We start from the raw sequence: 25,893 nt of genomic DNA on the forward strand, positions 1-25,893 counted from the left end.
TTAGAATCCATTTAATACTTTAAATAAAATCCTATATCTTGCATATGGACACATTGGAATAATATCGAAAGGTAAAAGGAAGGAAAACAAACTTGTACAACTAGTCTTACGACTTTTACTTCACTTAATGTCTAGTGTTACACTTAAAAAGCACGAGTATCATTGACACTGATGTGATGTCTAAGATGACGAGGCTGCAACCCATCTTCCAAACTTGAAGCAGATTCTTCACAATAAGGTTTGATGTGCATTTCTCGTTCAAATTAGGTTGTCCTCTCTCCATAAAAAATAAATTATAACATACCACAACGGAAAATAAATATAAGATTAAAAAAAAAAAAAAGGTCTGCAGTGCGAACAGAAAACAGGCACCCACTGATCACAGTCCGGGCGAGGCACTCAAGGTGCCTTCAACAGTCACCCAGTTTCCTCTTTTTACAACAGTGGCATGGCTAGGAGGACGGGCTGCGGTCTGTGGACTAAGGATTTAGCTTCTACCACTACTTGCCTTCTCCCTCGCCACGTGTAAACAAACAAGGAAGAAAGTAACCCTCCAAACCCCTGTAGACGAGACAATTACTCTAACTCACCTGCGCCATCATAGCCATCTGGGACGGGTAAGGCTTGACGGGAAACAGCACCTTAACACCCCCAATGGGGTAAACCTTGTGCTGATGCTGCTGGGCGTCGTCCATGACTCCACACCTTCCCCTTCCTGAAGAAAAAAAATAATTATTAAAGTACAGGAAAAAAAAAGTACATACGAAACGGGTGTGTTGTGCAAAAAAAAAATTAGGCAACGTCACATATATCATTTAAGTTACCTATCCGCTTTCCCCACGCTAACTCGTCGGAGGATCAGCCTCCATCAGGTTTTGCACTGAATGACCCACACGGGTTTAGAGAGTAAAGAACACAGTATTTTCTAGAGCTTAAACGTTAAGTACATTTCCTCATTCGCTAAAATTTGAGCGCCGAAGAGCTCAAACTAGTTAAAGGCGTTTTCATGCATAAAGTAAAATAGAAATCTCGTTACATGGCAATAAAGCGCATGTAAACTAGGCGTCAGCGCAGCCTCCTGCGCTGACGACCATTTTACCAATTATTGCGTCAAGATATCAGCATAACTAGTAAATTAATGAAGCTAATTTAAAATAAATTATCTAGTGCTCTTGTTTTGCTGTCTCTTCACTAGTCTTTGTCTAGTGTTTAGTTTCTTCACTAGTCATTTCTAGTGTTTAGTCTCTTCACTAGTCATCTCTGTCTAGTGTTTAGTCTCTTCACTAGTCATCTCTGTCTCGTGTTTAGTCTCTTCACTAGTCATCTCTGTCTAGTGTTTAGTCTCTTCACTAGTCATCTCTGTCTCGTGTTTAGTCTCTTCACTAGTCATCTCTGTCTAGTGTTTAGTCTCTTCACTAGTCATCTCTGTCTCGTGTTTAGTCTCTTCACTAGTCATCTCTGTCTCGTGTTTAGTCTCTTCACTAGTCATCTCTGTCTCGTGTTTAGTCTCTTCACTAGTCATCTCTGTCTCGTGTTTAGTCTCTTCACTAGTCATCTCTGTCTCGTGTTTAGTCTCTTCACTAGTCATCTCTGTCTCGTGTTTAGTCTCTTCACTAGTCATCTCTGTCTAGTGTTTAGTCTCTTCACTAGTCATCTCTGTCTCGTGTTTAGTCTCTTCACTAGTCATCTCTGTCTAGTGTTTAGTCTCTTCACTAGTCATCTCTGTCTCGTGTTTAGTCTCTTCACTAGTCATCTCTGTCTCGTGTTTAGTCTCTTCACTAGTCATCTCTGTCAAGTGTTTAGTCTCTTCACTAGTCATCTTTGCTACCCCCCATCCCGCAAAATGAGTTATAAATACTGACATTTCCTCATTTTCGCTGACGTGGTGGCTCCACAAAGCTGCTTTTCACTGCCGGGGGTGACATTACTGTCTACTGCCCCATGGGTGACATTACTGTCTACTGCCCCATGGGTGAAATTACATGTCTACTGCCCCATGGGTGACATTACTGTCTACTGCCCCATGGGTGACATTACTGTCTACTGCCCCATGGGTGACATTACTGTCTACTGCCCCATGGGTGACATTACTGTCTACTGCCCCATGGGTGACATTACTGTCTACTGCCCCATGGGTGAAATTACATGTCTACTGCCCCATGGGTGACATTACTGTCTACTGCCCCATGGGTGACATTACTGTCTACTGCCCCATGGGTGACATTACTGTCTACTGCCCCATGGGTGACATTACTGTCTACTGCCCCATGGGTGACATTACTGTCTACTGCCCCATGGGTGAAATTACATGTCTAATGCCCCATGGGTGACATTACTGTCTACTGCCCCATGGGTGACATTATTGTCTACTGCCCCATGGGTGTTCACTGCTACGCTAATACCCCCCAACTCCCACATTAATACCTACACTTGCACCCTCACTCCTAGACCAACATTTACCCTCACTCCCACATTAACACTGACACTCACACCCTCACTCCCACATTAACACACTCACACCCTCCCACATAAACACTGACACTCACACCCTCACTCCCACATTAACACACTCATACCCTCACTCCCACATTAACACTGACACTCACACCCTCACTCCCACATTAACACTGACACTCACACCCTCACTCCCACATTAACACTTACACTCACACCCTCACTCCCACATTAACACTTACACTCACACCCTCACTCCCACATTAACACTGACACTCACACCCTCACTCCCACATTAACACTGACACTCACACCCTCACTCCCACATTAACACTGACACTCACACCCTCACTCCCACATTAACACTAACACTCACACACTCATTAACACCCTCACTCACTCCCACATTAACACTGACACTCACACCCTCACTCCCACATTAACACTTACACTCACACCCTCACTCCCACATTAACACTTACACTCACATCCTCACTCCCACATTAACACTTACACTCACACCCTCACTCCCACATTAACACTGACACTCACACCCTCACTCCCACATTAACACTTACACTCACACCCTCACTCCCACATTAACACACACTCACACCCTCACTCCCACATTAACACTGACACTCACACCCTCACTCCCACATTAACACTTACACTCACACCCTCACTCCCACATTAACACTGACACTCACACCCTCACTCCCACATTAACACTTACACTCACACCCTCACTCCCACATTAACACTTACACTCACACCCTCACTCCCACATTAACACTGACACTCACACCCTCACTCCCACATTAACACTGACACTCACACCCTCACTCCCACATTAACACACTCACACCCTCCCACATAAACACTGACACTCACACCCTCACTCCCACATTAACACACTCATACCCTCACTCCCACACTCACACCCTCCACATTAACACACACTCACACCCTCACTCCCACATTAACACTGACACTCACACCCTCACTCCCACATTAACACTTACACTCACACCCTCACACCCACATTAACACTTACACTCACACCCTCACACCCACATTAACACTGACACTCACACCCTCACTCCCACATTAACACTTACACTCACACCCTCACTCCCACATTAACACTTACACTCACACCCTCACTCCCACATTAACACTTACACTCACACCCTCACTCCCACATTAACACTTACACTCACACCCTCATCTACACAGCTGACGTAGACAGAAATGTAGACCATAGAACCGTGTCTTCGTTTGCAGAAGATAATATAATATGCATCAGAGTCATATGATGTTGCACATTACATGATGTGCAATAACATCATATATGCAACATCATGATGTTCAATGAGGACAAATTTCTGTTACTCAGTTATGGAAAACTTGAGAAAATAAAAGCTTGAACGGAGTACAAAACAAATTCTAATCACACAATAGAGAAAAACTAACATGAAGGACTCAATAGGGAAAATGTCAGGATCTCACCTTCAAGGATCACAACAGTGTCGTTTTCACAACTGCATGGAAGGTGACAGGATGGAAAATAAGAACTTTCAAAACAAGGGATGCCAAGCCAATTATCCTTTTTCAATAACTTCTCTCTATCCCACATCAACACATCCTCACACCCCTGTTCATACATAATAAGGAACATGACATGTGTCTCAAGTATGCTGTGTTGCGGCTAGCATCACCAAGCTTGTTAATAAGGCCATCAGCCAGAAGTCTGGTCTGAGACCGGGCCGCGGGGGCGGTGATCCCTGGAATCAACTACAGGTAGGGTGTTTCATGAGCAGGCTGACTCAGTTTTGAAAAATTGGCTTAATTTTTCAATCGTCATCTCGGAGAGGAATAGAAAAGGTTGGCAACGTAAAACCCCAGTGTGGAGAGAGAGAGAGAGAGAGAGAGAGAGAGAGAGAGAGAGAGAGAGAGAGAGAGAGAGAGAGAGAGAGAGAGAGAGAGAGAGAGAGAGAGAGAGAGAGAGAAGGAATAAGAGGTAGATATGAAGAGGCGTTTATAAGTGAAAATGAGAAATTGACAGGTGGCCCGGTGGCCTGGTGGCTAAATCTCCCGCTTCACACACGGAGGGCCCGGGTTCGATTCCCGGCGGGTGGAAACATTTCGACACGTTTCCTTACACCTGTTGTCCTGTTCACCTAGCAGCAAATAGGTACCTGGGTGTTAGTCGACTGGTGTGGGTCGCATCCTGGGGGACAAGATTAAGGACCCCAATGGAAATAAGTTAGACAGTCCTCGATGACGCACTGACTTTCTTGGGTTATCCTGGGTGGCTAACCCTCCGGGGTTAAAAATCCGAACGAAATCTTATCTTATCTGACACGGGAGATAAAAAAAAAAAGAAGAAATGAAAGCGTCACTCAGTTTACCGTAGACTTACTGAGCATTGCTACGCCCGTCGATCACGTCATCTACTCAACAAACACCAACACATTTTTTTAACCATTTAAATGTTTACAAAAATAACAAAAATAATAAAAAACACAAAGATGCAAAATAAAAAAATTATTCTTTTTTTTAATACGATAAAATGTTTATACACGAATTCAAAAAAAATACGATAAGCCTCATCACAAATAGTTTTGATACTGCTATTGAAGGTCGATATAATGTTACTGTAATTCGACTTTCCAAAACAGACAAGAAAAAAGTCAATCCTGGGCTGGCTACACTGATATTAGCCTTTTCTATCCTATGGAGAGGGAGCATGGACACGGGGGTCGTCCCACAGTTACTAAAAACAACAGACATAGCCCCACTCCACAAAGGGGGCAGTAAAGCAGCAGCAAAGAACTACAGACCGATAGCACTAACATCCCATATCATAAAAATCTTTGAAAGGGTCCTAAGAAGCAAGATCACCACCCATCTAGAAACCCATCAGTTACACAACCCAGGGCAACATGGGTTTAGAACAGGTCGCTCCTGTCTGTCTCAACTATTGGATCACTACGACAAGGTCCTAGATGCACTAGAAGATAAAAAGAATGCAGATGTAATATATACAGACTTTGCAAAAGCCTTCGACAAGTGTGACCATGGCGTAATAGCGCACAAAATGCGTGCTAAAGGGATAACAGGAAAAGTCGGTCGATGGATCTATAATTTCCTCACTAACAGAACACAGAGAGTAGTCGTCAACAGAGTAAAGTCCGAGGCAGCTACGGTGAAAAGCTCTGTTCCACAAGGCACAGTACTCGCTCCCATCTTATTCCTCATCCTCATATCCGACATAGACAAGGATGTCAGCCACAGCACCGTGTCTTCCTTTGCAGATGACACCCGAATCTGCATGACAGTGTCTTCCATTGCAGACACTGCAAGGCTCCAGGCGGACATCAACCAAATCTTTCAGTGGGCTGCAGAAAACAATATGAAGTTCAACGATGAGAAATTTCAATTACTCAGATATGGTAAACACGAGGAAATTAAATCTTCATCAGAGTACAAAACAAATTCTGGCCACAAAATAGAACGAAACACCAACGTCAAAGACCTGGGAGTGATCATGTCGGAGGATCTCACCTTCAAGGACCATAACATTGTATCAATCGCATCTGCTAGAAAAATGACAGGATGGATAATGAGAACCTTCAAAACTAGGGAGGCCAAGCCCATGATGACACTCTTCAGGTCACTTGTTCTATCTAGGCTGGAATATTGCTGCACACTAGCAGCACCTTTCAAGGCAGGTGAAATTGCTGACCTAGAAAATGTACAGAGAACCTTCACGGCGCGCATAACGGAGATAAAACACCTCAATTACTGGGAGCGCTTGAGGTTCCTGAACCTGTATTCCCTGGAACGCAGGCGGGAGAGATACATGATTATATACACCTGGAAAATCCTAGAGGGACTAGTACCGAACTTGCACACGAAAATCACTCACTACGAAAGCAAAAGACTTGGCAGACGATGCAACATCCCCCCAATGAAAAGCACGGGTGTCACTAGCACGTTAAGAGACCATACAATAAGTGTCAGGGGCCCGAGACTGTTCAACTGCCTCCCAGCATACATAAGGGGGATTACCAACAGACCCCTGGCAGTCTTCAAGCTGGCACTGGACAAGCACCTAAAGTCGGTTCCTGACCAGCCGGGCTGTGGCTCGTACGTTGGTTTGCGTGCAGCCAGCAGCAACAGCCTGGTTGATCAGGCTCTGATCCACCAGGAGGCCTGGTCACAGACCGGGCCGCGGGGGCGTTGACCCCCGGAACTCTCTCCAGGTAAACTCCAGGTAAGTGCTTGTGTTATATATTTCTCCGCATTTCCTTCTTTACTGAATGTAAGAATGCGGTGCCTAGTGTGGGCCAGTAGGCCTTCTTCAGTGCTCCTTCCTTCTTATGAACCTGCCTATCATGGGCCAGTAGGTCATCTGCAGTGCTCCTTCCTTCTTATGAATAGGTGTGGGTGGGTGTAATTTGGACCTGCCTATCATGGGCCAGTAGGTCATCTGCCGTGCTCCTTCCTTCTTAAGAGTAGGTGTGGGTGGGTGTAACTTGGACCTTCCTAGCATGGGCCAGTAGGCCTGCTGTCGTGCTCCTTCCTTATCAGTCGAACACAGAAGAGGCAAACATGGAGATAGCAGCAGTGGAGAGGTAAATTAGATGATGTCATCAGTCTATCAACCTTAAATAAGTAGTTTGAGGTGGTCAGTCCCTAAGCCTACAGAAGTGTTCAACTTCAGAGTCTTGAACAATGCATTCAACTGATGAAGCCTACTATGCAGGCGAAACGTTTCGGAATAAAGATACCCAACTGTTGCACACACGTCTTGCTTACCCACTTCTAAGAATTATGTACCGTTATCATAATGATAAAACTTGCCTATTCCCATATCATCTACTCCAACAATTTAAAAGATTTGTTAAATATATATTTTAGGGAAAACCAATTAGAAGGCGGGCCCGAGAGCTAGAGTTTAACCGAAGGAAACACAGCTTAATAAGCTGAATAACATCAATAGAGAAATATTGTAAGAGGAAAAAATATGAATTTGTCAGATAAAACCAACAGAGTTGAAGACAGAGAAAATCCAAGTAGAAAATCTGGTAGAAGTTAAATCAGAAAGTTAGAGAGATAAAACATCAACGGCAGGACTTAATAAACTTTAGTTCGAAACATTTATTGAGGAAACGTTTTCACCACCATTAGCTCCTTCGGTCCAAATGGACTCGAGGACTGAAGTCACTGGTGGCGAAACGTTTATTCAATGTCTTGAAACTAGCACAAGTACCTGTTGATGTAGACAAAAAGGCCACAAATGGAAATAAAAGATACAGATGAGCCATAGTGATGTTAAAGTATAATCTTCTTGGTGAGATAATAGCAAAGGCAAAGATACATACATAGTTTCAACATCAGGTATGGCAGACTCAGGTAAATGGTGGTTATGCCAACTTATAAGACGAGCTCAGAACCTCTTTTCTTGACCCATGAAAATACAACTCGGGGATTACGTACACACACACACACACACACACACACACACACACACACACACACACACACACACACACACACACACACACACACACACACACCTGTGATTACGACCAGAACAACAATGGTTTAGGGTTAGAGCGGAGATTGATAATGATAGTGATGATGTGTTTGATAAGAACACCCGGCACAGAGTTCCCAGGATTCTTAAACTGCTATACCTTCTTCCAGGATACTATGTCGCTGTCAATTAGTAAGGTGTGGGAGGGCATCCTCCTGTGACCACCTGGGGAGAGCGAATGGTGGCGGGGAGAACAGGGAAAGGTGGGGAGCAAGAGAATGAGATGTAAGGAGAGGGGAAGAGGTAAGGCAGGACAGGAAAGCTGGAGGAGGAAAGAATGGGAGACATAGAACAAAGGGACGGAGGCAAAGGGAGGGGGAAAGAAATAGGAAGGGACAGGAAAATATGGGCAGGAAAAGGGTGGGAAGCAAATGAAAGGAAGTGGATGGAAGAAATAGGGAGAAAATGAGAGGATGTAAAGTGGTAGTGAGGGAATATGATGTGCACAAAGGGGAAAAGGGTAGATAGGGAAGAATGGTACGGTTATGGATATAAGAATGAAAACAAAGGAAAAATTGAGAGACGAAAAATGACTGGAGAAAACAGTAACAAAAAAAAAAAGATGGCGCAAGATAAAAAAAAAAAAAAAAAAAAAGGAAATGGAACAAAGGCAGAGACCATGAACAAAAATGCGAACAAGAGAAGAGGAAAAAAGTTGACTCGATTTTCGCAATTCAAATCAACCAGTATCAACCCTGTCAACTCCTGAGTCTCGTCATCTTGGAGAATCACTAAACACTTAAGGGTCACACAGCGCCTGAGGAACGGTCTGTAATAAGGTTTGATCTAAGGGAGGGGAAGGGCAGATTCAATGCCTTGGATCAAGAGTCCCTCAGCGGCATCCAGAGCACCCACCAACCCTTCAGATCCATCTTCACACTTTCACCCCCCCCCTCCCCATCACTTAACCTTCCCGCCCAGGTCAACACCAACAATACCCTTTTGGATACCATCTTCGTTGGATACCACATTTCCTGGATACCACTTTCTCAGAATACCCTATCCCTTGACACCACCACTCCCTGGATACCACTTTTCCCTGGATATCACCTTTCCGTGGATACCCCTTTTCTTGGATACCATTTTCCCCTACATACCACCCTTCCCTGTTCCACCTAAGAATACAGGCATTCCTCGTTCCACATTAACACAAAAATCCAGCTGGCATCCACAGTGTTCACCACCACCATCACCAGGCAGCCAGAGTGCTTTCAGACGCGCCCCACACTATCATCTGTCAACATCGTCACTTTCACCCGTCGAGAATTCCAGGTGGCATTCCAGGCACCCCTAGACAGTGTGCTCATTACGGCACCTCTCCAGCTTACACCGATACCCACTTTACCTCGTTTCACCCTCACTCTCCCCTACATAAAGACAAGACAGTACATTAGCTTATATGACATGTCAGGGTATCTTATTAGTGAAAATAAGATACTAGAAATTTTCAGAAAGTATCTTAAAATAATGTTTTTAAACATATACCCAAGGTACCATGATAAGCTTTTAAGACTTAGTATTTTTTTGGGTACACATGTGGAAATAGCTTGTAGTTCTTTTGGATTCCATCACACAGTGAATTACCCTACACGATAAAGCTGACAAATTAGCCAAAGAAAATAACGAAGGAAGAAATTGAATACAACTGTTCAGTCCGTCTGTATCAAGCAACATAAATAATGTGTTAATAATGGTAGAATCACCGACAATATGTAAAAGGACACAAGTGCAACTACTGTGACATTTTACTGTGGCAACGTTTCGCTCTCCAGGAGTTTTACCAAGCCGACGGCTTGATAAACCTCCTGGAGAGCGAAACGTTGCCACAATAAAATGTCATACTAGTTGCACTTGTGTCCTTTTACAAGCATAAATAATATTAGGAGAGAAGTAAATAATGACTTGAATGTCACAGGAATACAGTTAGAAACTTAAGATCTATAAGTCGCTATAACATGAACGCATATAAGCATATTTACGGAATAACTTGCTAGATAATAGACTGATACTGTAGTAGCCAGATTTACGGTTCATTACGAGTACTTTTGAAACTTTGGCAAATAAACGATGATCCACCTAAATGCAACATATGTGACCAGATTGTGGTCACTTTCTTGAAAAAAATATGTGCTTCACTCTCAAGTTATTGAGGAATATATGTACAGGATATTCCCGTTTTCTCTCATTCGGCCGCACTTGAGTGTTGCAGCGCAATGGAGAAAAAAAAAATGTTGGCGTGAACAAAAACAAAAATATGTACCTGTGTTTTTATCAGAAAATGACGCACATAAAAAAAATAAAAAAAAATTGTCTTCATTTTCTTTACTCTCTCTCTCTCTCTCTCTCTCTCACACACACACATTGGAGTATCTCGTTGAGGAGGTTGAGGCAGGCTCCATACATTTTTAAAAACGAAGGAGCGAATCTGGAAGGAGTGAACACTGGTCACATGCCTTGCTCGTCCGTGAACACTGGACACATGCCCTGCTCGTCCGTGAACACTGGACACATGCCCTGCTCGTCCGTGAACACTGGACACATGCCCTGCTCGTCCGTGAACACTGGTCACATGTCCTGCTCGTCCGTGAACACTGGACACATGCCCTGCTCGTCCGTGAACACTGGACACATGCCCTGCTCGTCCGTGAACACTGGTCACATACCACCTCGTCCGTGAACACTGGACACATGCCCTGCTCGTCCGTGAACACTGGACACATGCCCTGCTCGTCCGTGAACACTGGACACATGCCCTGCTCGTTCGTGTTGCCATCAAAGCTTCCCAGGCCCCTAAGACAACAAACGTCTGCGACATTTTTTAATCCACTGGCAGAACTTCACAGGAACTCCGGTTCTTGAAAGTGTCCACCAAGAGCACCTCGGGAGGGAGGGAGGGAGAGGAATACTTTGAAAGCTGTGTTTTTCTACCTTTCTCTGAGGAAAGGGAAGAGGGAGAGAGAATGAGAAAAAACAATAATGAAGAACAAGAATAACAAGTAAAGAACTACAAGAGAAGCGATGTATATAAAATATACTACATACAAGCAGGTGCCTTGTGATAGTCACATCTGCCTAAATTTCATGTCACTTGTGACACACACACCATCATGGGAGATGATAACTCTTCATTAACAGTAACTCCAGCTTCGCTGCAACAAAACGCTTAAAAGACATAGTGTGGCTTGTTAGGTTTAAAGCCCATCGAGTGTTACTAAAGCTATCTCCTGTACACCATCAGTCAAGGATACTTTAGGTCCTTTAAAAGGATGGGAGGAATTAAAGTAAACTCCCAGTATTTTATACATGGAATGAGGCACACCTGCTCGTCGAGGCGGCTTGGTCACAGACCGGGCCGCGGGTGCGCTAAACCCCCGAAACTTTCTCCAGGTATACCTCTCGATGTACGTAGCCTAGAACCCATAGTGGCATACTTGACCTACTCGTTGCCCTACTGGAGTCTCCCAGCTCGGGATAACACATTTCACAGCCTGTGGCATGACACTCATTCTCTCTGATGGAATGGTACGGTAATACAGGTAGCTTTTGTTCTCACTGTGTAACTATCATAAAGTAGGTTAGCAGCACACTGCTGATGAATTCAGTTTTTCTAAGAAACGAGCCTCTCTATCTCCACGGAGCAGAAAGGTCGCATTTTTATCTACGCACATTCCTCTACCTTCCGAGACAAGATGCTGGTGCTGCCCATGTGTGTGTGTACGTGGCAGACGCAGTCCTGCCTCGCTCCAGAAATGAGATACTGGTGCTGTCCGCGTATGTGTGTACGTGGCAGACGCAGGCCTTCCTCGCTCCAGATGCTGCAGATGCTGTCCGTCTGTACTTGGCAGACATAGTCCTGCCTCGCTTCTCCCCGGACAGGTAATTAATAGCGCGTATGAAAACTGAAACCCGCCGTTAGTGTAGCTGGAAAGACTAATTTATGAAGTTAGCCGCAGCTAAATTTCAGAGCGACAATTAATTTCCAGCTCCGCTAGATCGTAACCGGTATTTATTACACCTATTGACACGCGAGCACGACAGGTGAGTACAGATAACGGGGATAATAAAGATGGTGGAAAGGGGCAGGGGGCAGCAGGAGGGATGGGAATGGTGGGGGCATGGGGGGAAGGAGAATCAGAGGGGAGGAAGAGGTGGTGAAGATGAAAAAAAGCAGTAGTAGCAGAGGAAAGAAGACATAAGGGAAAGAAAGGAGAGGATGAAGAGGAGAAGCACCGGAGAAGAGAACAGAAGCAGAGGAAAGGTCAGTAAAAAACAGAAGAACAGAGTATAAAGAACACTTACCCTAAAAGAACATTCAGTGCCTTTGGATACCTTTGTACAAGCACATACAAAGGCATCCACATACATATCTAGTAATAAACATACAACACACACTATTGTCCCTACAATAAAGGATAAATACCAGCGCTCACAACAGGTAAAAAAAAAAACTGTATATCCTTGAAAACCACATAAACGAAATCACACTTTAAAGCTACTCCTGAAAACTTACCGAAGTCCCGAAAGGCACCTCGGTGGTTATTAAAGAAATAACCTGGACCTGTGTGCATTTCCGGCAGTGTACCTGTGTGCACTGCCGGAAGTGCGTGCACACAGGTACAACATGCACTAGTCTGTGCAACACCACATGCTAAATAGTAGGGCAGGAGTTCCTGCAACAAGTGATAAGTGAGGTAGGTATGCTTAATTAGAAGGAAAAAACAGAAGACACAAAGGAAGGAGAAACAAGTGAAAGAGGGAACAATGGAACAGGGAGATGAAGGTAAAGAAGAGCTGGACAACAGGAGGAAGTGAATGAAGAGGACACGGGAGCAAAGGAAATGGATAACATGGAGAGAGGGAGGAAAAAGGGAGACAGTGGGAAAGAGGCCAGGAAGAATAACAGAGAAAGTTTTAAAAGAAAGATGGGTTAAGGAAGGGGGAGAAGAAGGTTTAGCTAGGAAGAGGAGGAGGAGTTAAGAGGACAGGTCACTCATTCCAGGCCAAACTATAGAAAGTTTCGAAAATATGCTAAAATAAGAGCAAAATATTTGTTTACAAAGTCCCAAGATGTGGTATACAAGTCCTTGAAAGTGCTTCGACAACTTTCACCTTGAAAAATATATTACTTGTCCATATGAACTGTTTGTAATACAATGGAAAAAAAATGAGTTAGATATTTACCTCCACCAAAATTATATATTTTATATACCTATTACAATTATTCACTTAACACACAATAGATACGGTACTATCAGACGATACTTGCAAACTTTTGGGCGATATATTTAAATGACTTTTAAAAGTAAAGGTTGGAAGATGGTTTAGAATTCTCTATATGGATCATGTTCTTATATTAATAAAGAGAATGAGGTTATGAGCGGAGGGAAGGAGGATGAGGTAGGGAGGGGGGGGGAGGGAGAGGAGTGAGGGAAGAGGGGGGTGGAAAGAGCAAGAAAAGGGAGGGCAGGTGAGAGAAGACAAGTGGAGGGAGGCAGGTAAGGTAGGCAGGAGCTGCTCTGAGCGTTGTTTATTGCCAGGGAAACACCTCTCCAGATAAGAGGACTCCTAATGAGGCCCGACGACGCCACAACGGTAGTCAACATCTTGTTATTGGCACACTGGAACGCTCCTGGCCTGATAGCTGGCGAAGGCTGCACGCTGTCTTCTGTGCAGTGCTCGGGAAGGAAGCTGGCCAAATGCACTTTCAGATGACAGGAGTCGAGGAACGAGGGGGGAGGGGGGCTAGAGGGATGAATGAGGTTGTAAGATAGAGGAAAGAGACAAGAGATATTAGAGGAAAGGTGTATAGATGAGGACGTGAAGATTGGTAAGGAAATGACATGAAGGGTTAGAAAACACGATGGGTAGACATGACTCAGGTAAGAGACAGAATAGGTAGCGATGGCGAAAATGGAAAACGACGTAATGCTAGCACAGCCAATAACCAGCCTGTCAGAATTATGGTACTCTCGTTACACCACACGACCAGAATTTAATCTCTCCCTCGACGACAGGAAATACCATTCTCCTTCTCCTGAACTCCAGGAATAAATTAACTCAACACAGTTAGCTATGAGGCGGCGACGTTTTCTCATTGACAAGCATTTTTTTCTTACATGCTGGAACGCGGCTGTGAGGGACACAAACCTTTGGCGTCTACATCCACACCCCCATCACCCACCCAACACCCCCTCACCCCTAGATTTACGGCCCGAGATAAGGAGATGACGGTGTCTGGTTAGAAAATGATTCTGGAGCTATGGGTACTCCGTGAACAGCGGCAGGCGAGACATCTGCTTACTGGCACAGATAACCCGAGATTAGGAGGCTAAAAGACGGCCCAGTGGAGAAAGAAAAGAAGGAAATGAAGAGAGGTCGTGTCAACGCTGTGGATGTTAAAGAGGAGAACAAGGTGGAGCCTGACGTTGACACTAATCACGTTGGTCACACGTCATGTTGTGGTTTTCGGCGCCCCCTCCTTCCCCTTATACTTCAACTCCTGTTTTTGTTGCTACTCTTACTTCTGCTGCTTCTCCTAGTATGTTTATTCAGGTACACACAAATACAATTACATAGAATATCATACATAACAGCGTATGTGTAGAGAACCTAGGATAACCCAAAAGTCAGACAAAGTGAATTTCCATTGGGGTCCTAACTCCTGCGGCTACCACGACTACTACCCTTCAACACAAGGAATATAATTAGGGTTAATAACGTGTTTTGAAGAAAAGAGCTCAGTTCATCGTACGTATCTAGAACCCAGGCCACGGTACGTGCCCAAATTTCTTGGTTATTAGCTGATGCGACAGAAATAAACACGAACCTGCGAGTAGGCCAGATATCTGTTGCAGTCCACCTTTCAAAGCAAAAAGAAAACGGACGATGCCCGCTAAGTATTACCCTCCTAAACACTAACAACATTTATATTTTGCGGCTGAAACGGCTAGTTTGTTACGTACCCGATGTTCATCCTGTGGGCGGTGGTGGCTAGTTTACTGTGTACCCCATATCCATCCTGTAAACGGTAGTGCAAAAGCATATAGATATACAACAGGCCTAGGAACTAGTCCCCGTTAACATCTCACTTGTTATTACGAGTTGAAAAAAATATTCGAATTAACTCAGAGGGATAGTAAACCAGGATAACCTAACAGCTATTGTGACTTATTTCTATAAGGATCCCCTTCCCCAGGATGCGACCCACAACCTTCGGGTAACACCCTGGGATCAACAAGTGAAAGGAAACATGAAAAATAGTCTCCATCTAACCCAGGATCGAACTCTGGTCCCTGGGTAGTGAGAGGAAGACGCCTAGACTGAACCAACTAACCAGATACACACTGGATGAACGACTTCTTCCATGAAGAAGTAGATATCGTAATGGCTGGGATGGTGGTCAGGTCACCATCTGGAGAGCACCCGGGCCGGGACACGTACCGGTGAATCAATCAAGTTCAAGGCTGGAATGGTGATATCAACACTACGTAGATAAGAGCATATTCACACTTCATGACATATACTGAGGAAATGTTTTGCCATGTTTCCTCAAATTTTAACAAGACACTTGGCGTGAAACGTTCCTTCAGTGTTTTCAACTGTGCATGTGTATCCATCTATAGACATGATGTCGCTCTATTTGTTACTACCAGATAGTATAATAATTAAAGTGGTATCTTATTAATGAAAATATGTTGCCTGACATATTAAACAAATATCCTAAATTTGTTTTCAATAGGTAAGACAAACTATGCAGATATGTATACAGACGTAGTGGTGTTAATCCTTACAGGTTAGTTTCTAGGTCTTTTGCGTATACACCATTACACATTCTCTTGCACTACCCTCCACAGGATTGATATGGCGTTAATAAAGCAGCCGCTTCTGCTGTGAAATCTAAATCACATCCTTTAGAATCTACGAATACTTGAGGATGTCCTTTATACTCAAGGATTCTCCTGTCAACTTTCAGTGACTGATTAAGTAGACGAGGAAAGGCATTCCTAAAACGGAGCACCTCTCTACTGTACAGCGTCATTTCCATTCCCTAATGCTACGCCTTGAAACTGCCAACTTGGTAACGAACGAGGAGAAGAGTGAGTTGGCCACAAGTTTAACAAACATGAAACATGTGGCCATCTGAACACAAGTTGCCCTTTTTTTCCCCAGCAAAGGTGAAGAATAAAATAAAAATACGTTATTTTATTTTTGGCATATGGTCAGTTGTTACCGCCATTTCTGACCCAATGTCAGTTCGCTACATGACGGGAGTGTAGATGAATGGTTCACAGAACCGACACGTAGATAAATTAGACACATGTGCAACTCCTATTCTTCGAGCTTCTCCTGTGTATGGACTGATGAAGCCACTGTGTGGCGAAACGTTTCCTTAATAAAGATACCCAAGAGTTGCACATGCGTCTAATTTATCTATGACGGGAGTACCGTGACACGCACCACTTCTAGTCACGTCACACCTCACGAAACACAAGTTTAGAATAGGGAAATAAGTTATAAGTTGACAAGGTGGGTCAGCGTTGATGGCAATAAATTGGTTCATACAAACATATACGACACTCTAGTTGAAGGAGGACGGCAGTGCGTTATTAATAGTATTTCGTATTTATATCTCTTTCTGGTTTATTCAATCACTGACAAGTGTTTAGCATACTTCAACGTTTCCATTCATATGTGTATACATACATACATACATATACACATGTATAAATAAATACATACCATGCATATATGATTTACTCAAAACACAACACACACTACCCTCACCAGTGAGATGTTATAACTAAGTTTCCTTGCCAGACTAGGGGATGTCTTGATAAACTGTTGCACAAAGAGTAATAGTCGGTATCAAGGAGTATTCAAGACAGAAGATAATCACTGCAAGTTACTGAAACAAGCAATATAAAGCACTGGGCGATAAGTGAAGAGGATAATTGGTTGGAACAAGAGAAAGAGAGAGCGGGGGAGGGGAGTGGAGAAGCTAGTGAGGATAATTACAAGAACATGAAAGGAAAGAACAGGTAAAGGTGGAGAATAAGAGAATCTATATAACAGAAGATAACACAGTTATACCTCCGGGCTTCAACATTAGATGGGTTGGCCTGGTCTGAGACAGAGACCCCTCAAGGGAGGTTCCTTGACGCTGGTGAGGGGCTCTTGGTCAAGAAAATTGGATCTGTGCTCCAGTTCCCTGAATTGAGCCTGAATGCCTTCCACCCCCCCCCCCACAAGCACTATATAATCCTATGGGTTTAGCGCTCCCCCATGATTATAATGAGACAGAGGCGAGAGCGATGACCACCCTTCCTCACCAGAAATTAACAAGTAATCTATGAGGTTATGATACGAGACGAGTCGTAGGGTAGTTGTGAGTTGTGCACCACTGATGGATCAATCATGCGAGTGAGATCGATGGTAACCCCAGGATCACCATGGACACTAAGAGGACAATTACAGCTACTCATACTACGACTACTACGACAATTACTACTCATAAGACGACTACGAAAATTTAAAATAATCACACGACAACTACGACAATCACAAATAATCACACAACTACTACGACAATTTCAACTAATCACACGGCGACTACCTACTAACACTTTCAAGACTGCTACTTTTAAAAACTACTAATACTATTACTACTTTTACGACGAATACTACATTAATACCACCCCTAAGACTACTGCTATTACGACTACGACTGGTACTACTACCATCCACTTGTCCTTTGATAAATCTAGAAGAAAGCAGAACATATGGTGGTGATCTGAGTAGAGACCGTGATAGCTATTACGGTATCACACTAATAATACATTACATTAATTAACTACGACTACTACATTACTACATTATTAGCCATTACGTTACTACATTAGTAACTATTACATTAATAACTGCAACATTATTAAATATTATATTATCGCATTAATATTAAATTCTCAGACAAGTAAGAACAGAAAAAAATCGAAAATAGTGTTAAATATTTCACACACAACATATATATATATATATATATATATATATATATATATATATATATATATATATATATATATATATATATATATATATATATATATATCACCTGTTATTTTCCGACACAATCAGAACAATGACCTGGTGTGGTGACTAACTTATTTCTTCATAATCGAAAAAATAAATTTCCCCCTTGTTACAATCATCAATGTCATCAATAACTTTCTATCTCCCTTGTTACAGTCATTATAATCAATAGCTTTCTCCATGCCCATCATTATCAGAAATGGCTTTCTCCATGCCAGTCATTATCAGCAATAAATTTCTCCCTGTCTTGTCACACTCATCAATGTCTTCATTAACTAGCTCCCTACCTTGCCACAGTCATCAATATCAACTTTTTCCCTTCCTTATCAAGTTCATCATTAAATTTTCTATTTTTTTTAACAATCACCAGTAATTTGGTCAAATCGACCCTTCCTTCTCCTCCTCCTCCTCAACCATCAACGCCAGTTTCTGCTCTCGTTACCGTCATCAACTTAACATCAACATTAAGCCTTATTCTGCCCCATCATCGTCAATAAAGCATTAATTGCTTAGCCCCCATCATCTCCTCCTTCCTTTCATCCACTGATGTCCTCTCTTTCTTCCCTCAGCTTCCCTTGACGCTCTCTCTGCCTCTCTTCCCTCAGCTTCCCCTGACGCTCTCTCTCTCTTCCCTCAGCTTCCCCTGAGGCTCTCTCTCTCTCTCTCTCTCCTCAGCTCCCTGACGCCGCCTACTTCCCCTTCCCCCTATATCCCCAGACGTCTGCCTCTCCAACTTCCCTCAATGTCACTCCAGCTCTGTCTTAATAGTTAAAAATTCGACTCAACTACCTTGATACTTAACTGTTTGCTTATTCCCTACCTCTCTTGTCCCTCTCTCTTCTCCATTCTTCCGTCATTATTTAATCCTCCGTCCATCTTCATTTCTTTGCCCCTTTCCCTCCCTATGTTCTCCTTTTCTCCGTCCGTCTTGATATCCTTTGGTAAACTCTGCCTTTCACAATTGCTAGACCATTATGATATAGTCTTGCATGCACTGGAAGACTTATGTAAATGCTGATGTAGTGTACACTAATTTCGCAAAAGCACACAAAACAGCACACAAAACTGCGTGCAAAAGGAATAACTGGAAAAGTGAGCAGATGGACATTTAACGTCCTAGCAAACATAACCCAGAAAGTAACAGTAAACAGAGTGAAGTCAGAGACTATCAGAGTGAAAAGCTCTGTTCCACAAGGCACAGTACTCGCCCCACTGCCGTTTCTCATTCTTATATCCGACACGGACAATATTTAAATCACAGCACCGAAACAGTTTGCTGATGGCGCCAGAATCTTTACGATAATAGCGGACAGACGGATTCAAAGGAAGCAAGTGACCAGGTCCCCAAGATCTATTTACAAGGGGTTCGTAAACACTAAAAAAAGACGAATTAAGTACTCATTTAGCCGGTCTCTTGAAGAAATCACTGCCAACAAGTAATTCTGAGAGCATTCATTGGCTCAAAACCGAAAAATTCCAGGTTCGAGGACGAATGGGAGAAGGGAGAGGGAGAGGAGGAAGAGGGAACAAAGAAAATGAGGGGGAGGAGAGGAGGGAAACGACGGAGAGGAAAAGATGTAGGAGAAAGAGAGGGAGGAGGATGGTGCAGGAGGAAGAGGGGGGAGGATGGTGCAGGAGGAAGAGGGGGAGGAAGATGGAGCAGGAGGAAGAGGGGGAGGAGGACGGAGCAGGATGAAGAGGGGGGAGGATGGTGCAGGAGGAAGAGGGGGAGGACGATGGAGCAGGAGGAAGAGGGGGAGGAGGACGGAGCAGGAGGAAGAGGGGGGTAGGATGGTGCAGGAGGAAGAGGGGGAGAAGGATGGAGCAAGAGGAAGAAGGGGAGGAGGATGGTGCAGGAGGAAGAGGGGGAGGAGGACGGAGCAGGAGGAAGAGGGGAGGAGGACAGAGCAGGAGGAGAGGGGGGTAGGATGGTGCAGGAGGAAGAGGGGGAGGATGATGGAGCAGGAGGAAGAGGGGGAGGAGGACGGAGCAGGAGGAAGAGGGGGAGGAGGACGGAGCAGGAGGAAGAGGGGGAGGAGGACGGAGCAGGAGGAAGAGGGGGAGGAGGACGGAGCAGGAGGAAGAGGGGGAGGAGGACGGAGCAGGAGGAAGAGGGGGGAGGATGGTGCAGGAGGAAGAGGGGTAGGATGGTGCAGGAGGAAGAGGGGGGTAGGATGGTGCAGGAGGAAGAGGGGGATGAGGATGGTGCAGGAGGAAGAGGGGGAGGAGGATGGTGCAGGAGGAAGAGGGGGAGGAGGATGGAGCAGGAGGAAGAGGGGGAGGAGGATGGTGCAGGAGGAAGAGCGGGAGGAGGATGGTGCAGGAGGAAGAGGGGAGAGGATGGTGCAGGAGGAAGAGGGGGGTAGGATGGTGCAGGAGGAAGAGGGGGAGGAGGATGGTGCAGGAGGAAGAGGAGGAGGAGGATGGGGCAGGAGGAAGAGGGGGGTAGGATGGTGCAGGAGGAAGAGGGGAGAGGATGGTGCAGGTGGAAGAGGGGGAGGATGGTGCAGGAGGAAGAGGGGGGTAGGATGGTGCAGGAGGAAGAGGGGGAGGATGGTGCAGGAGGAAGAGGGGGAGGATGGTGCAGGAGGAAGAGGGGGAGGATGGTGCAGGAGGAAGAGGGGGAGGATGGTGCAGGAGGAAGAGGGGGGTAGGATGGTGCAGGAGGAAGAGGGGGGTAGGATGGTGCAGGAGGAAGAGGGGGAGGAGGATGGTGCAGGAGGAAGAGGAGGAGGAGGATGGTGCAGGAGGAAGAGGAGGAGGAGGATGGTGCAGGAGGAAGAGGGAGGGAGGATGGTGCAGGAGGAAGAGGGGGAGGAGGACGGAGCAGGAGGAAGAGGGGGTAGGATGGTGCAGGAGGAAGAGGGGGAGGATGATGGAGCAGGAGGAAGAGGGGGAGGAGGATGGTGCAGGAGGAAGAGGGAGGGAGGATGGTGCAGGAGGAAGAGGGGGAGGAGCATGGTGCAGGAGGAAGAGGAGGAGGATGGTGCAGGAGGAAGAGGGAGGGAGGATGGTGCAGGAGGAAGAGGAGGAGGATGGTGCAGGAGGAAGAGGAGGAGGATGGTGCAGGAGGAAGAGGGAGGGAGGATGGTGCAGGAGGAAGAGGGAGGGAGGATGGTGCAGGAGGAAGAGGAGGAGGATGGTGCGGGAGGAAGAGGAGGAGGATGGTGCAGGAGGAAGAGGGGGAGGAGGATGGTGCAGGAGGAAGAGGGGGAGGAGGATGGTGCAGGAGGAAGAGGGAGGGAGGATGGTGCAGGAGGAAGAGGGGGAGGAGGATGGTAAAGGAGGAAGAGGGAGGGAGGATCGTGCAGGAGGAAGAGGGGGAGGAGGATGGTGCAGGAGGAAGAGGGGGAGGAGGATGGTGCAGGAGGAAGAGGAGGAGGAGGAGGATGGTGCAGGAGGAAGAGAGGGAGGAGGATGGTGCAGGAGGAAGAGAGGGAGGAGGATGGTGCTGGAGGAAGAGGGAGGGAGGATGGTGCAGGAGGAAGAGAGGGAGGAGGATGGAGCAGGAGGAAGAGGGGGAGGAGGATGGTGCAGGAGGAAGAGAGGGAGGAGGATGGTGCTGGAGGAAGAGGGGAGGAGGATGGTGCAGGAGGAAGAGGGGGGTAGGATGGTGCAGGAGGAAGAGGGGGTGGAGGATGGTGCAGGAGGAAGAGGGGGAGGAGGATGGTGCAGGAGGAAGAGAGGGAGGAGGATGGTGCTGGAGGAAGAGGGGAGGAGGATGGTGCAGGAGGAAGAGGGGGGTAGGATGGTGCAGGAGGAAGAGGAGGAGGAGGATGGTGCAGGAGGAAGAGGAGGAGGAGGAGGAGGAGGATGGTGCAGGAGGAAGAGGGAGGGAGGATGGTGCAGGAGGAAGAGGGGGAGGAGGATGGTGCAGGAGGAAGAGAGGGAGGAGGATGGAGCAGGAGGAAGAGGGGGAGGAGGATGGTGCAGGAGGAAGAGAGGGAGGAGGATGGTGCTGGAGGAAGAGGGGAGGAGGATGGTGCAGGAGGAAGAGGGGGGTAGGATGGTGCAGGAGGAAGAGGGGGAGGAGGATGGTGCAGGAGGAAGAGGGGGAGTAGGATGGTGCAGGAGGAAGAGGGGGAGGAGGATGGTGCAGGAGGAAGAGGGGGCGGAGGATGGTGCAGGAGGAAGAGGGGGGTAGGATGGTGCAGGAGGAAGAGGGGGAGGAGGATGGTGCAGGAGGAAGAGGGGGAGGAGGATGGTGCAGGAGGAAGAGGGGGAGGAGGATGGTGCAGGAGGAAGAGGGGGGTAGGATGGTGCAGGAGGAAGAGGGGGAGGAGGATGGTGCAGGAGGAAGAGGGGGAGGAGGATGGTGCAGGAGGATGAGGGGGGGTAGGATGGTGCAGGAGGAAGAGAGGGAGGAGGATGGTGCAGGAGGAAGAGGGGGAGGAGGATGGTGCAGGAGGAAGAGGGGGAGGAGGATGGTGCAGGAGGAAGAGGGGGAGGAGGATGGTGCAGGAGGAAGAGGGGGAGGAGGATGGTGCAGGAGGAAGAGGGGGAGGAGGATGGTGCAGGAGGAAGAGGGGGAGGAGGATGGTGCAGGAGGAAGATGGGGAGGAGGAAGAGGGAGGGATAAAGGGTGAAGTAGTGGGGGAGACCTACCTACATTCTCTCACAACATTCCAGAAAGGTTCTCACGACATTCCCGCCAGAACCCAGCCCTCTGTCACATACCCTTCATGACTGTGAACAACAAAAAAAGTATCCATCAGCCAAGGGAGGAAGTTGAAGTGCACTCCATCGATCATCTCCCACACGACTCACTTCTTCGTTTACTTCACATGGAACTTCCTCCCCGCCCCCCCCCCATCTATTCTATACAACTAAGCCGTACACAGGAGACAGAAAAGCTTATAACGACGTTTCGGTCAGTATTGGACCATAGTATATTTAGGCGAGGAGGACAGCGACGGAAGAAGAAGAACAAGAAGAACAAAAGCAACAGCTACTGCTGCTGCTGCTGCTCCTCTTCCTCCTGCTCCACCTTCTCCTCCTGCTGGGTGGTGGTGGTGGTGGTGGTGGTAGTAGTAGTAGTAGTAGTAGTAGTAGTAGTAGTTAGTAGTAGTAGTAGTAGTTAGTAGTAGTTAGTAGTAGTAATTAGTAGTTAGTAATAGTAGTTAGTAGTAGTTAGTAGTAGTTAGTAGTTAGTAGTAGTTAGTAGTTAGTAGTTAGTAGTAGTAATTAGTAGTTAGTAGTAGTTAGTAGTAGTAGTAGTAGTTTGTAGTTAGTAGTAGTAGTTAGTAGTTAAATAACAAAAAAGGCACAATACCGTGACTGGAACGATACACAAATAACCCGCACATAAAAGAGAGAAGCTTACGACGACGTTTCGGTCCGACTTGGACCATTGACAAAGTGTGTAGTTAGTAGTTAGTAGTAGTAGTTAGTAGTTAGTAGTAGTAGTTAGTAGTAGTAGTAGTTAGTAGTAGTAGTAGTAGTTAGTAGTAGTAGTTAGTAGTAGTAGTTCGTAGTAGTCAGTAGTAGTTAGTAGTAGCTAGTAGTTAGTTAGTAGTAGCTAGTAGTTAGTAGTAGCTAGTAGTAGTTAGTAGTTAGTAGTAGCTAGTAGTTAGTAGTAGTTAGTAGTTAGTAGTTAGTAGTAGTTAGGGAGGATAGAAGTAAGACAGGGAAACATGCACCAACAGGGAATACAGTCACAGAAACCCAAGGCAAACGGAAACCAAGCCTGTGCACATACTATGCACTCGGTATCTGCTGGCATGGGAAATCTGGAAAAACAGATGGGACGTGCAACTATGACCACCCTAGGAAATGCCATGCCCATATGAAAACAGGAAAATGCAAACTCCCTTCCTGTAAGCTTTTTCACCCTAAACTGTGTACCTCTTCAGTACAGGAAAGACTGTGCTATAACTTAAATTGCCAGGCATACCATCTAAAGGGGACAAAAAGATACAAAACATCCAGGCCATGGGAAAACCTGGGTAGCCACAGTCACTCAAGAGGGAGAGGTTTTTTAGTGCCAGGAAGGAAAAAAAACTGGCAGGAAATGGCAGAAATCGTACACCAAATCCAGTCATTCCTGGAGTGGAACCACAGTCGATGGCCTCCACTCCAAACCAACAGATACAGATACTAATGCCGGAAAAAAAATCCCCCCCCAGTACCAACAATACCACCAGTCCGATAACATTCTTCTTTGCAAATATACAGGGTCTAAAGCCAGCAACAAACAACAAAATACCTTTCATCCGTGGACTGCTTGCAGAGGCAAAGGCAATGTTCGCGGCTTTCACTGAGACCCACATAAAGGATCACTTGGACAACGAAATATGGATCCCAGGTTACAACCTATATAGATGTGACAGAGTGAACAGGCAAAAGGGGGGGGTTGGCCTGTACATTGCAGAGTCACTTGTTTGCACAGAACTGCTAAATGCCTCAAATGATGTAGTGGAAGTTTTAGCAGTAAAGGTCGAGAACCAAAACCTAGTCATTGTGATAGTCTACAAGCCTCCGGATGCAACATCCCAGCAATTCCAGGAACAGCTGTTAAAAATTGACCACTGTCTGGAAAACCTTCCAGCTCCTGCACCCAACATCTTGCTCCTGGGGGATTTCAACTTAAGGCACCTAAAATGGAGGAACATAGCAAATAATATTGTTGCAGTAATAACACCAGGAGGCAGCTCTGATGAAAACTCACACTCACGCGAGCTTTTAAATCTCTGCACAAAATTCAATTTAAACCAGCAAATAATAGAGCCTACTAGACTGGAGAATACACTAGACCTCATCTTCACTAACAATGATGATCTGATAAGAAATATCACCATATCAAAAACAATATACTCAGATCACAACATAATTGAGGTTCAGTCATGTATGCGCGGAGCCCCAGACCGACATAATGAGATTAGTCACGAGGGAGCATTCACCAAATTCAACTTCAATAACAAAAACATAAAGTGGGACCAAGTAAACCAAGTCCTAACCGATATAAGCTGGGAAGATATACTAAGCAACACAGACCCCAACTTATGCCTAGAACAGATTAACTCGGTAGCACTCGATGTATGCACAAGGCTTATTCCTCTAAGAAAAAGGAGGAGTAGATGTAAAACAGAAAGAGACAGGCGCTCCCTTTACAGGCGACGGAAAAGAATAACAGAGCGGCTAAAAGAGGTCAATATATCTGAAATGCGTAGGGAGACACTGGTCAGAGAAATAGCAAGCATCGAACTTAAGCTAAAAGAATCCTTTAGGAGTCAGGAATCGCGGGAAGAACTAAAAGCCATAAATGAAATCGAAAGAAACCCAAAGTATTTCTTCTCCTATGCCAAATCAAAATCGAGAACAACGTCCAGTATTGGGCCCCTACTTAAACAAGATGGGTCCTACACAGATGACAACAAGGAAATGAGTGAGCTACTCAAGTCCCAATATGACTCAGTTTTTAGCAAGCCGCTAACCAGACTGAGAGTCGAAGATCAAAATGAATTTTTTATGAGAGAGCCACAAAATTTGATTAACACAAGCCTATCCGATGTTATCCTGACGCCAAATGACTTCGAACAGGCGATAAATGACATGCCCATGCACTCTGCCCCAGGGCCAGACTCATGGAACTCTGTGTTCATCAAGAACTGCAAGAAGCCCCTATCACGAGCCTTTTCCATCCTATGGAGAGGGAGCATGGACACGGGGGTCGTCCCACAGTTACTAAAAACAACAGACATAGCCCCACTCCACAAAGGGGGCAGTAAAGCAACAGCAAAGAACTA

At 45.6% G+C, this 25,893-nt stretch overlaps 1 protein-coding gene across 4 annotated transcripts in view; it reads right to left on the minus strand.

Moving 5' to 3' along the window:
- The window catches only part of LOC128687148 (Fanconi anemia group J protein homolog), an 820,717-nt gene that overhangs the window by 603,208 nt on the left and 191,616 nt on the right, over nucleotides 1–25,893 (minus strand). For all 4 annotated transcript variants that reach the window (XM_070092594.1, XM_070092590.1, XM_070092591.1 and 1 more), the window contains exon 2: nucleotides 591–715. In XM_070092594.1, coding sequence (XP_069948695.1) covers nucleotides 591–715 — 125 coding nt within the window. The remainder of the gene's footprint in view (nucleotides 1–590; nucleotides 716–25,893) is intronic.

This window comes from Cherax quadricarinatus, chromosome 40 (genome assembly GCF_038502225.1).
Source record: "Cherax quadricarinatus isolate ZL_2023a chromosome 40, ASM3850222v1, whole genome shotgun sequence".
Classification (NCBI taxonomy): Eukaryota; Metazoa; Arthropoda; class Malacostraca; order Decapoda; family Parastacidae; genus Cherax; species Cherax quadricarinatus.